Source organism: Mus caroli, unplaced genomic scaffold (assembly GCF_978045245.1).
Source record: "Mus caroli unplaced genomic scaffold, Mus_caroli_1 scaffold_1, whole genome shotgun sequence".
Classification (NCBI taxonomy): domain Eukaryota; kingdom Metazoa; phylum Chordata; class Mammalia; order Rodentia; family Muridae; genus Mus; species Mus caroli.
In genome coordinates, this window is record NW_028227256.1 from 192,540,100 (window position 1) to 192,553,663 (window position 13,564).

A 13,564-nucleotide genomic window follows, 5' to 3' on the forward strand; every position below is an offset into this window, starting at 1 on the left:
TCTCGGCATATGTTCATATATAGAATTCCAGCATGTGGAGAGTTAAAGAGGAATACCTCAGAGGAAGGCAAGGGAAGCAGAGCCCCATACACATCAATAATCCTGGGTTTGTGATGGGTTCATAGATGCATCAAATCAAAACTGCATGCAATCCTTGGCATGATGGTTTTATTTGTAATTCCAGCACTGAGGCAGAAAGATTATCCACAATTTCAAGACCAGTCTTGGCTATATAGAGAAATCCTGTTCTCTCATCAAAAGTAGAAGGAAGGAAGGAAGGAAGGAAGGAAGGAAGGAAGGAAGGAAGGAAGGAAGGAAGGGAAGGGAAGGAGGAAGGGAAGGAGGAAGGGAAGGAGGAAGGGAAGGAGGAAGGGAAGGAGGAAGGGAAGGAGGAAGGGAAGGAAGGGAAGGAAGGGAAGGAAGGGAAGGAAGGGAAGGAAGGGAAGGAAGGGAAGGAAGGGAAGGAAGGAAGGAAGGAAGGAAGGAAGGAAGGAAGGAAAAAGGGAAGGGAAGGGAAGGGAAGGGAAGGGAAGGGAAGGGAAGGGAAGGGAAGGGAAGGGAAGGGAAGGGAAGGGAAGGGAAGGGAAGGGAAGGGAAGGGAAGGGAAGGGAAGGGAAGGGAAGGGAAGGGAAGGGAAGGGAAGGGAAGGGAAGGGAAGGAGGGAAGAAGGAAGGAAGGGAGAGAGGGAGGGAGGGAGGAGAAAAGGAGGAGATTGGTGAACAAGTAAAGGAAGAAGAGAAGATCCTAGATAATTCTACCTTAAATGTTATCAGGACACCCACATAAGCTTACACTTGGGCAAAATTCATCTCACATGAAGCTGTCTTAAAATGAGGTGTTGAATAGCTTATGGACATACAGATGGGTGTTTTGGGGCTTGAATGAGATTTTTTGGCATGAGAGGGGTTTGAGACAGAGTTTCTGTGTGTCTCTGACTGTCCTAGAACTCACTCTGTAGACCAGAATGGTCTTGAACTCAGAATGACATGTTTGGCCACTACCTCCTGAGCACTGAGATTAAAGGTGTGTGCCTTTATATTTACATTTAATGTATATTTATATATATAATATATTTCTTTAAAACCACTAGTAACATAATCCACTGTGAAATACCAGTTGTCCACACTCATTCACATGTAACTGAGAACTTCATCTTGCTTCCCTATGAAACACTATGAGAAGCTTTCTGTACATCAGTGTAGCTATGATCAAAATTGAAAAGTTGAGTGTGGTGTCTGTTGAGAGTTTCTGCTTCTGTACCATTGTGAAATCAGACCAGAACTTTTGACTATTGTCAAAAGTAGCTAATTTCAGGAGCATTGATAAAATTTCCCCCCTTAAAAAAAAAGATTCCCACTCTCAGTTTTCATCTTAGACACAAAGTCTGCCATTTTCTTAAGTCCCTCCAAAGGCATTCTTATCCTGGGTCTCTGACTAGTCTCCTCTTGGACTTCTTCCCTTGGCATGTCTGACCCCTAACCTCACCTTCCTATACCAAAGGCCATGGGCATTTTCTCCTATAAAGGGGATTTGGGGTCAAACTTAGCTTTGTGGCCTATTTTTCATACTTTCCCAGTCACTAGAAGTCAAGAACCATGAGTTCAGGGCAAAGCCAGAGCCCAGGGTCTATTAGGCAGGGGCACAACATAGATAAATCTGAGCTCAATGTGATAAGGCTGGACTTGGACCCCATGGCTAGAAGCCTTACTGGAGCCAGTTCTTGACAAGGATCCAGTATGGATTGCAAGGATGGGACTGGCCAGGTTCCCCTCCGTGGTTATGAGTAGATGCTGGCTCTATAGGGAACGAGGACATTGCTAATCTCAGGCATCCAGCTTCAAGATAGGCGATCTGTTTGAATTATTTCTTAGCTCCTTTTTTCTCAATCCTTCTCAACTCCTGTTTCCTATCCCACCTGTTTTCCCTAACTGAATAAATCCACTGTTGTCATGGAGACAACATAGCATCAGCATTACTGATGATTCTCTGTAGGTCCCTCCAGAATTCTAAACTAGAAAGGGCCCCACTTCTACCTCCCTAGTGTTTCCAGCCGAGGAGTCCAGCCTGAAAAACAGTGTGCTATTGAAAGATACTGGGGGTGTCTGTTTTGCCCCTTGACTTTCTACCCAATCTGTTTTACCTTCATTCATAGGAGACTAAGCTTAATTTGGCATTTTCAGCCCAGAATCCTAGACCCCGTACAATGATGGGATTATGTCAGGAATCAGTAGTTGGAGGGGCTGTACTGTTCTCCAGGTATTGTCCTCTTCCTTTAGGGTAGATAAACAGGCCCAGCCCAGAGAGGCCAGGTGGAAATGCTCAAGGACACTGACAACACTAAAAGCTGGGCCCTCCGGACGCCTTCCCATGTGCATGCTGCCCCCTCTAAGAGAATTGCTATTGGAGAATGAGTTGAGTGATTGAGCACCAACTGTACACGTCCATTTATGAAGACATGTCACATATTTCTCAAAGAAGAACTGATACTATGGTTGCTTCCATTGTGTGGAAGGAAACAAAAGTTCAAAGAGGTCTAAGCTTACTGCACTATAGGTAATGTGAGCAGGACCTGAACTTGAAATGAGGACTGTCTTCTAACCACTTCTTAACCAGCATATACAGTGTCTGTTGCTCTAGAGAGAGTTCCTAAAGAATCCAAGGCCTACCTGACTGCAATTCCAGAGCAGGGCTCAGGGGGCCTTTGCTCACTAGAAGGTTGAATCACACTGTTTGTGGCTAGAGGCTTCTTCTTTCCATCTTGACCTCTGCAGAAACTTAGGAAAGAGAAGAAATGTGTCTGAAAATCTCAACCAACTTTATACTTCTCTCAGAGTGATAAATAGCTTTAATTACTCTGAATCACTCAGCCACTACCCTCTCACCCAAGTCATTAAAAATAGATTTTCTCTTTGAACTTGCTCTACCCTCAGATCTACAGATAGTCAGGAGTCTTAGGACATGACCTCAGATCATCTCAGGGTCAGGAAGCTGTGTATTTCTGAAGCTGTAGCCACAGGCTTAAGAAGCACTTCTGGGTTGCTAGAGTTTGTACCTCATTTTTCTTAGTGGCAATGCTCATAGACTTTCATAGCTTAGAGGACACATGGGTCCTTGATGGATTTGATTTACTTAAGTTTTAAAAATATCTGGATGTGATTATTGTTTTATAGAGATAGATATCTAGTCATGAAGATAAATAATAATGACTACATTACTGGATGTTGATTGGTAGAAAAGATGGCTGCTGGAAGTATGGACTCAGAGGAGCTCTGCCTGCTGGGTAATTCCCAAGATCATCTGGTCTGGTAGTATTACCCCACTTTGATATGGTCATCACAAAAAGGCCTAGAGCCACACTGGGAACCACAGGCCAGACAGGAATAAAATCATTCCTCTTCTTCAGGAGACTCACATGGCTGGGACCTGCTCATGGCTATTCCATTATGGTCATCATCAGCTCATAAAACACCTCAGCAGCGAACTGTCTTCCTCCATGATATGTCTCTCTCTTTACATTCTTATCTCATTTTGTGCTCTCTGGCTTCTGATTCACCAACTAAAACACTGTTGAGATGCAGCAAAGGAGCAGAGAGGTATGCGGGAAGGATGTGCTGGCTGTCAGACCTGGAACAGTCTGGAAGGAGAAGCTTTCCTTTAATTCTTGCTCTTGTCCACTGCCTTTATGTGGGAGACAGACAGACCTGGACTCTGTTTCTTCCACCAACAAGTCATGTGACCCTGACAGTTTACTTAATCTGAGACTCTGTGTTCTAATGGGAAAACAAGACTACAAGCATGTCTATATAAGGTAAGCATAGGGAATAAATAGGATTGTACATGTCAAGTATCTGATATGTAGGAGTTACTAGGTCAGTGGCAGCTATTAGAAAATTGTTCTTGCTGCTTTATTTTATTCCATATCCTGTGTTGACTCCCAAGCTCAGAGCAAGGTGATGCCATCCAGCACTCTGTCAGCCACCTGATCTTACTGAAGCCTCCACACCTTTACACTGTCCCTGGGTGACTTTGGATACCCAGTACTCAATCAGCTTTGTCCCTATGCAGGAAAAGAGATACATGTATGTAATTGTGGATAGAGACATGACAGACCAAGGGGGCTATAGTACAAGGTGGGTCTAGAGGTGTGACTTAGAGTGGCTATCTCAAGCATACCTGAGAGAATCAGAGCTATAGGTGGGCTTTCCTAACCACTAGCAGCCTTTTACTCTCTGTGAGGACCTTGACTACCATTGGTGTAGAAACACGATAGACCCTTGGTTGCTAGGCAGAATCCTCACTGGGCTCGCCACAGTGTTTGCAACAAGTTATAACAGTGACATGACTTAGTGGAGGCCTTCCCACCAAGACAACAAGACCGACCCATCACCTATCCCATCAGCTAGCACCATTAGGTGCTTTCTGCTGCAGGTACAGGAGGCCTCTAACCTCCTGGACCTACTCTGCTTCAGATCTGGCCCATTGCCTCTCTCCTGAAATTGATCTTTCCTATCCCACAGCAGGAGCCTTCACAGCTTGTCTCAGGGAAAATGCCACTCCCACTCGGCGTGACAGACAGTGAAGACAACTCTTTGGTGCCTTAATTTTCTGTTGGATCCAGCGTGGATCATAGCATATAACAAAATGCAATGATCTGCTCACTTGGAGTTGGGCAGATCAAATGAGATCATTCTATGAATTTAACCCCCCTTTGCAGTAGGCCTTTGTCTATACAGGACTCAGGGAATGATTCTCTAGTGCTGGCAGAGAAGAAAATGGGCTCAGCTGAAATCTTACAAACTTGGGTCAAAAACAATCTGTAGGGAAGGACTGCTACAAAAGGCACAAAGGGAGGAAAGAGGCCAGGGAGTCATTTCCATCAGTTTCAGCTGCTGTGTGCTTTGCCCCTGGCCCTGGGGATCAGACTGTTGTTGACTAGGGCAACTGCATGCTCCAGTCAGGCTGTCTATGACACCTCCCACCCTGTCACCTGGCTCTCAGCCATGGAGAAAGCCTGTGTTCCTTTCTTTGTGTCAGGAGCAGGGCACACATGTAGGGACAGGTGTCCCATCTGGCAGGGGGCAAGCAAATTCCAGAGAAGCAGAGGATTAGATGTTCAGTGTCTGGGGAACAGCTTTCCCTTATCCTTTCCCTCCTACTCTGTCTCTCATTTACATGGCCCCAAAGGAATCCTGTGAGACCCTGAATACTGTACTCCAGCTGCTACCCCTGCAGCAAGTGGTTAGCTACTGCCCTGGCCTCTGAGCCACTACTATACCTTGATTTTACCTCCAATATAGCTTTTACTCCACTGGAATGAGTCTTGATTCCCACTGAACTATGGGTTCTAACAGGGTAAAGAATGCACCCCTTTGTCTCACAAATTAGTATGACCAAAAGGTTTCATTGAACACCTGGGACTCAGGCATGATCTATATCACAGAAGTCTTCTACTTTCAAGTCAGGTGTTCATCTGGAAGGTACAGGTATCAAAACCACTTTTCTCCTTCCAGTTTTTCATACAGGGTAGCAGATGAACACTAGTGTTCTGTCCTTTTGGACAGTCAGCTTTGAGGTCTTGCTCTATTCTGGGAATTCTTGCATCTAGAAATTTATGCATTTCTCTGTAGACAGAAACTGTACAAGGCCTCTGCCCAGTGTGAGGATGGCAGTTTTATCAGGGTCCCAGAATCATCCTGTCTCAGGAATGGTCTTCAAGAACTTCAGGAATAAGGAAGATTCTAGTAGCTTCCCCCAGAGACTTATCCCCACAGCCAATTATAATCCTAGGATATCCCTAATAAGCCCAGTGTACTGAGTGGAGAGAGTTAGGGGAAGAGACCCCACATGTATACCCCACTGAGCCCTACTAATTAAGGTTCCAGAAGGCACCAACAATGCAGGGCCCCCTGGGCCACAGGAGCTAAGAACATAGCATGAGTCATCTTTAATTAGGACTATTTCTTAAGTAAATGACTTAATAGGACAGTTATATTCATTAGAAGTGTAATTATAAGACATAAGCTCAAACAGGAAAGAATGTGGAGTGTGAGGGTGGAACCCAGTCAGAGGTAGTAGCTCATGGGTGCCAGGGATGCAGCAGGCATGCAGGGGCAGGAGATGATGCCCTTCTGTCCGAGCCTTCCCATATAATTCATCTCAGAACTCCTAAGCCAATCCAGGAATCTGAGATCCTAGTACTCACTGGAGGAGCTTTAGCCTAGTTAAGATGAAGTAATAAGCAAACACTGACTAAAGAATCAAGGAGTGCTCCATTAAACTCTGAATCAGCCCTGGAAAAGCCCTGCTCACAATATATCATACCCACTTTAGGAAAAAAAAAAAAAAAAAAACTGCCCATTCTCCTGAGGCCTGAGGCCTGGCTCTATCTGGTCCTAGCAAGTGCAAGACTACCTCCTGGGCTCCACACAGGTCTGCCCCAAACTTCTCAGGTCTGAACTTGGTTACTTGAAGATTCCAGGGACTAAGATTTAAAAGAACCTAATTTCTCAAGCAAGGTATGGTAGCACACAAAGGCAGGAGGAAGGATATTTCCTGCCTAAGCTACCTAGAAAGACCTTGTCTCAAAAACTAAACTAAAACAAAGCTAAACATCTGATGGAGGAAGCCCTTTTCTCCTTGGGTTTGAAGAAGTCCCCAGAGTTCTTTTGTTTGCATCCAGGCTCTTAAAACATTACTTCTTCCCATAGCCTAAGGGCATTCTGGTTCTTATTTATCCTGACCCCAAGACCTGCCATTTAAAAATGTCCCAAAGAAGCTTAAGTCAGCTGTGCCAGAGGCTCCTAAATGTCAGCACACCTGCAAACCAATTGGAAAGATGGAGGTCTGACTGAGCAGACCTGGACTTTGTTGTCTAACCTTATGGTGCTAAAAGTGGTTGTAATTCAAGGACTGTGCATTGAGAGCACAGCTCCTTTGGTAGACCCTATTTATAAAAGATATTCTTTTGACCTGTGAAAAACAGGCTAAGGAGTTCAGAGACTTGCTACAGTCTAGCTCCTTTGGTCTACCATAGCCTTCCCAAGGAAACTCAAGCCCACATTTCTAATTCATACCTTGCCACCTTGTCCTCATACTGGCTCCTAAGAGACTCTGCTTTCCTGGGATGCAGGTCTATCCTCCTGAAATATATTAAAGATATTCATCCTGAAGGACCCAGGCCATGCCAAGACTTACACAAAATCCCCCTGGTGGCACAGGCAGACAAACCAAATGTTGGCCACAGACAGAAACTTCAGGCTTGGTTGCCACTTTCCTAGTAGCTACATTTCAAACAGTAAAATATCTCATTTAACCTAATATATGCAAAACATTAACTTTTGGAGATGTCAATATCAAACTCCTAGTGTGATGTTTGCTTTTTTTCTTTACCAAATCTTCAGGATCAGTATACATTAGATATTCATAGTACACCTCAGTTTGGACTAGCACTCTCAAATATTCAAAAGGCACACAGGGCTAGTGATGGTCATATTAGATAGTGAAGACACCAATGTCTTTCTTCTCCCAGAATTCCTTCTGTCTTTTTTCAAGTTACCCCTAGAATACAGCACTTTGGTCTTGTGATAGCTCATGGATTGTTTGAAGTGATAGCTTTGTTTTAATGCTGGTTGTTTGTTTGCTTGTTTGTTTGGTTTTTTTTTCTCCTGAAGTGTGTACTACTAGACCATATGGAGAACCAGACCAAAAGCACTAGCTTATGGGTGAAATTAAAGTTATGTGACAGTATACACAGGGCAGGTCCACGGGAGCTTCCTACTGTAAGGATCTCCTCCCAGTCTCTCTGGCAGCTGTTGCTCTGATTTGTGCCTAGCTTGTAGATCATAAAGAATAATGCAAGTTCTCAAGCCCTCCCTCCTTCTAAGTTTCCTGTTTCACTCTACTCTGCCTTTAAAAAAAAAAAAGTCACACCAGGAGGGCCCAGGAAACAGGAAAAATAGTTGTGCTGTTGGTTTCATGTTTGGAGAAGAACAGGGTTTCACTATCTCCATGGCACTTGGCATGAAAGTGGGCTTTGTTGCCAGAGACACTGCTTTCATTCAAGGCCCCCGTTCCCAGCTGCTGAGAGCTGGGCTGTGTTTTGACAGACGGGCCGAATGTAATGCAGACAGTTGTTTTAATTTCCAGCCAGATGCAGACATCACTCACAAGGAGCCCAAAACCCAAGAAAGGGAATGGGCACTGGACTGATGCTCTTAGGCCTTGCAGAGTAGACTGGAGCAGGCCAACAGAAACCTATTGGAAAGAAAAAGAAAGCACTGGAGTCCCAGATATCCTGAGAGATTTAGAATCATGAGGCCTGCCTGGGCTTGGCACCCACTTCTCCAGGAGACATCTGTCAGAAAGGTGCTTCTTGTAGGTGTTGCCAACTGTGAGGAGGTTTCAAGGGTTTTTCTTTGGTAGTGATAACTGGATGTTTTTTTTCAGCTGTCAGATGTGGAAGTCTTGAGCTGGAAAGCTCCATAGGAAAAGCATTTACTGCAGAAGCATGTGGATCTGTGATCAGATCCCTAGAATTCACATAAAGCTGAGCTTGGTAACATGGTTTAGAATCCCAGTGCTACTTCAGCAGGATTCTAGGGGAAGAGAGGGAGTTCTAGGAGAAACCCTGGAAACCCACAGGCAAGCTACCTTGTTGTATATCTTAGTGAACAACATGAGCAGTTGCAAACAAGGTAGGAAGCAAAGACTGATGCCTGAAATTGTCTCCTGACCACATGTTCACTATGGCAAATACATGCCTGCATTTACAGACACACACACACACACACACACGTATACATGTGTGTGTATGTGTGTGTATGTGTCTATATATATGTGTGTGTGTGCATGTGTATGTATGTGTGTGTATAACATATGCACATATATGCCATATACACATATATGCATGCATATAAATATATAGCATATGCACATATATACCATATACATACACAAAAACACAAAGATACAACTATTTTAAATATTTTAAAGAAATAGTCTCAAGGAGATATGAGTAAACACAGATAAAATTTTTGGATAACAGTCTTCTTTCAGGGCTAAATTCCCTTTCACAGCCTCCAAAGGGATATCATCCTGCTTGCCACTCATTACCATGATGAGTAGTATATTTTAGACAAAGTGACTATTGAAGATCAGACAATCCTAAATTTGTTATGTCAAGCTTTCTTGTCTGATACTGTAAATCTGTTTCGGTGGTCCATGATATCATTAGCCTCTTTCCCTATTACATCACCCTAACAGGTCATATCAGACTGATCTACAATCAGCTTAAACCCTCAGATATATTATGCTTGAGGTTTTTAAACCAATGATTTCACAACCTACACTTGAGGTGTCTACTTTTTAAACAGAATTTCCAGATTTTATGCTTATTTTCCCTACATTGTATTTCCTTATCAAGGAAGTTTGACTTTTAAGGCTCAGCATGTCTGTCACTCAGTTATATTAAGTGTTATAGTGTACTAAGAGTGGGTAGGCCTAGAATGACATACTGCCTCTCCAAGTCTACAAGTTCAAGTTAGAATGAACTTATCTGTAACTTTTGCCCATGATAATCCTTCAGTTTGGAAAGTCTTTTGGGTCTTTCCATCTGGTGACTCTTCTTTTCATCATCCTCTTTTTCCTTCTCCTCTTCCTCCTTCTCCCCTTCCTCTTTCTCCTTCTATTTCTATTATTTTTATAAGACTGAGTTTTTCTTTGTAGCCCAGACTAGCCTGGAATTCACTATGTAGCACAGGCTAGGTAACTTATGTATAATACTCCTATCTCAGCTCCCACTCAAAACTCAAGTGCTAGAATTCCAGACATGTGCCAGCATGGTCAGCTGGATACATTCTCATCTTTGAAGACTTACCCTTAACCTCTGTCTCCACATTCTTGACAGATTAGCCTGAATGTCCTTCATCTGAGCTCCCACAGCACTTAGTGCTCACACCAATGTTCATCTGAGCAACACACAGAGTAAATCTCAGTTAGGGAACTGTGGACTCCTGTGAACTGTTGGACTTTGTGCTGGCTGAATCTGTGCCATTTGTGGTGGATTCTCTATAGCTGAACATCAAGTCTGCCACAGAACTGGCATTCATTCAGTTTCCCCTGAGTTTACCATGTTAGATCCATGCTAATCCTCTGGAAAGGATTTTGTGAACATGCTCCCCTTAGATCTGTATTTCCCTGCCAGTAGCAGAATGTTGTCACTGGGCTGGCTTCAGGTCACGTTTTCACCTGGGCTCACACTTCTAGTAGGTGACAGTCCTTTATGGCCTAGCAAATGAATTTGTATTTCCAACCCAGCATGCATGTTTGCAACTCAGAAGCCTCTTACCCAGCCAGCAACAGACACCTAAGATATGTCAAATGGAAAACTCCAACCCTCTAGCCCTTTGCTTGGCCTTTGTTGTCACATGTGCTGGGCAGGTGCAGGAGAGTGGTGTCCACACGCACCCTACTCAGGAGCTTGCCCAAGCTCCTCCAGAAAACCAGGAGGGCTTTCAAAAGCTAGGCTTTTAAAAGGGGGTTTTCAAGAGGGGGGGGGGGCTTGATCTGCAATTTCCCACTAACCAGGCAAAGCAGAATCAAACAGGCAGCTCTTCTCTGTGGAGATTCCCATTTTGCCAGACTTTCCAAAGAATGGGAGATTTACTAGAGAAACTGAATGCAGACATCAGAGAATGGGATAATTGGATCCAGGTGGTACACTTGGTTGGCTATGAATATTATTTCATGGGAAAAGTTTCTTCCCCCACCCCATGTGTGCAGTGCAGGAAGGATGTCTCAGCCCAAGCCCAGCTGAAAGCTCTTCAGAGATGAGTTTGTGCCACTCAATAGCCTTTTAGCAGAATTAACCATTTTCAACACTTGTCAGGCTCTTGAAAAGACACTGATAGAAAGAAGCAATAGGCTGGAGGATTCTCTTTCTACCCTTGGTAAAATCAAAGAGTCTGGAGCGACCATTGAGATACTTCCTGTTTAGGGTTAGCCTCTTCAGACTTGCCCACAATGAGATGGAAATACCTTAGGGGGAATAAAGGAGAGAATTTTGAAATGCATCTTCAATTTGTCACAACATGACCTTCCCATGTTTCTTTTCCTCTCTCTGCCAGGTCACCAGGGTCCCTGTTGAATCATGTGAACAGTATACAACTTGTGGAGAGTGTCTAAGCTCAGGGGATCCTCATTGTGGCTGGTGTGCCCTGCACAACATGTAAGTTTGTGGTGTTCAGAGGTGGTCCTAGCGTGCAGAAGACTGGGGGTTTCCTGGTGTGGTTGACTGGACAGTAAAGGAATTTCCCTCTTTTGAAAAGTAGAGATTATAAATGAGACAATGTGGAAGACAGTGAGAGGCCACAGGATTTGCTTCCTGCATGCAGTTCTTTGCTCATCCTCTCAGCAACTTTAAAACCACATGACTGTGTTCTCATGCGATTGTGAAAAGTCACAGGGCAGCTGTAGAATCCAAAAACTTCCAAAAGCCTCTTGCATTGTCAGGACAAGAAGCTGGGCTAAGGCTTACAGACCAGATGGTAGGATGCCAGAACTTGGAATTTGCACTCCAGCTTGCTGCTGTGTGACCCTAGGTGGGTCCCCTGACAACTCTGGGTTTCCATTTCTCCTTTGCCTATTTCACAGGTGAACTGTGAAACCTAAATGAAATAATAAGTGCTTTGGAAATAATGAAGAGGCAATACAAATCAAAATAATTATTAAGGTCTCTGTACCCTTGGGAGGACCCTTCTGGCCTCTTTATTTCATGATTCCAAGAAGTCTGCACTGCATCCAACTGGCCACATATTCCTATTCAAATACATCCCCACCATTGAACAACAGTTCAATAGAAATGCAAAATCACACTTAAACTTCCTAATTCGAGGAGCCCCAGAGGAAGAGAAAAAGGGTGAAAGCCCTAAAACGGGAGCCTGGCTAGGGATTCTGTTGCCCAATAGTGATGGAAACTCCATGGCGCCATGCCAGCTAGCAAAGCATTTCTATGAAATGTGCTGGGTCTGGGGTGGAGGCGGAGGCAGAGGGCCAGAGTTCAGGGTCCTGCACAATAGCTCTTGGCTTTCAGCCTCTGCAGCAGGTGTTGGGAGGGCTCTGGAGGGAGGGAGGAAGGGAGGCTCCAACAGATGCAAAATCTGGACTGGATTTATGCCCACTAACAAAGGATTGAGTCCCTGCTTGGGTTTTGGAGGTAAGGGACTTCTGAAAAAGTGTTACAAAAGTGACATCAACAAAACCTGGACAGTAAGTTATCATGTAAGTCAGTCAGGGGGTTAAGATGCCAGAGCCAGCAATTCTGCTCCAGGAATGGAAAAGCTGGTAAATTCGTCGTTTCAGTGTGCCTGACCCAAGAATCTGCAGGCTCTTTCTCTGAGAATACAGAGAATAAGCTACATAGAAATGCCCAGGCTTTAGACCCTCACTCACAGCTACTTAGAAATGCCCAGGCTTTAGACCCTCACACTCTGCAGTAGTTATTCACCTGTCCCATGTACATACATCCTGCCCCATCTTCCCTCCCTGCCTTTCTCTCCAGGCTTCAGTGCCTGTTACACTCTGCATACACAGAAAGAATGCAGTAGAATTACAGATTGGAGTTACTGTTTATTTTCTCCAGCTTATATCAGCACCTATTATTAGATCAGTAATGACCCCATCTCTCAACTACCCTAGAACCTCATCCTTCTCCTGATCCAGGTCAGCTGTGTCTTCTAGAAGGATGGAACTCTATCAAGATAGTCCAGATTTCCTCTGCTCACTCAACTCCTCACTTGTCTTCAGGGAATCTTCCCCACCTCCCTGGGTACACACCTTCCAGCCATTCTACCTAGCAAGCTTGCCTGGGGATAGGAGCTGCACCTGTTATATGCAGGTTTCTCATTACCTGGCATTCATATCTTCAGGAGACCCTCTTGCACTCTTCTCCCACCTACCCCCAAGACTGCCCAGCTAGCAGGACCATGAGGACCCAGCAACTTCAGCTTCAGGCCTGAAAGCCAGCCTCTTCTAAAGCAGTAGAGGATTGAAGCAGAGGGCTGATAACAGAACCTCTGGGTCCCAGAAGATTTGAAACCCTCCTGTCGCTTCTGTATCGTTTGCCCCTACAAGTGTTATTGTCTCCCAGACTATTTATCTCTGTTAGAGTTGTTGCCATAAATAGTATGATTTTTTTCAAATAGAGTCATTTCAGTTAGTCAATAAGATAAAGGCTCTAGTCAAGAGCTCACTTTAAAGCCAGCATAAGGATTCACTTAAACCCCCATAATTCTTCCTTTGACAGCACTCACATTTGAATCCATTATGTACTTGGAAGGAAAGAGGGGAGGAGCTTGGGTACTCAGAGTAGGAAATACTGTTTGACTACGTAGTACTGTACTATGTGGCTATTTGGTTTGGAGCTACACTGGCCCTGAGCCTGTCCCATAAGACACAGCAGGTAGTAGCCCCAAGCTTCTGAGTTCAGGCAACACCTCACTTACCTGCCACCATGGAATGAGGACCTTGAAACCAGAGTTGATTTCAGAAGAAATGGACATGTGGGCTT

The 13,564-nt window shown here is 44.4% G+C and overlaps 1 protein-coding gene across 1 annotated transcript in view; it reads left to right on the forward strand.

The window, feature by feature from the left end:
- Plxna2 (plexin A2) overlaps positions 1–13,564 on the forward strand; it is a 194,176-nt gene that overhangs the window by 112,628 nt on the left and 67,984 nt on the right. Inside the window, exon 5 of the mRNA XM_021173227.3 lies at positions 11,124–11,224. Coding sequence (XP_021028886.1) covers positions 11,124–11,224 — 101 coding nt within the window. The remainder of the gene's footprint in view (positions 1–11,123; positions 11,225–13,564) is intronic.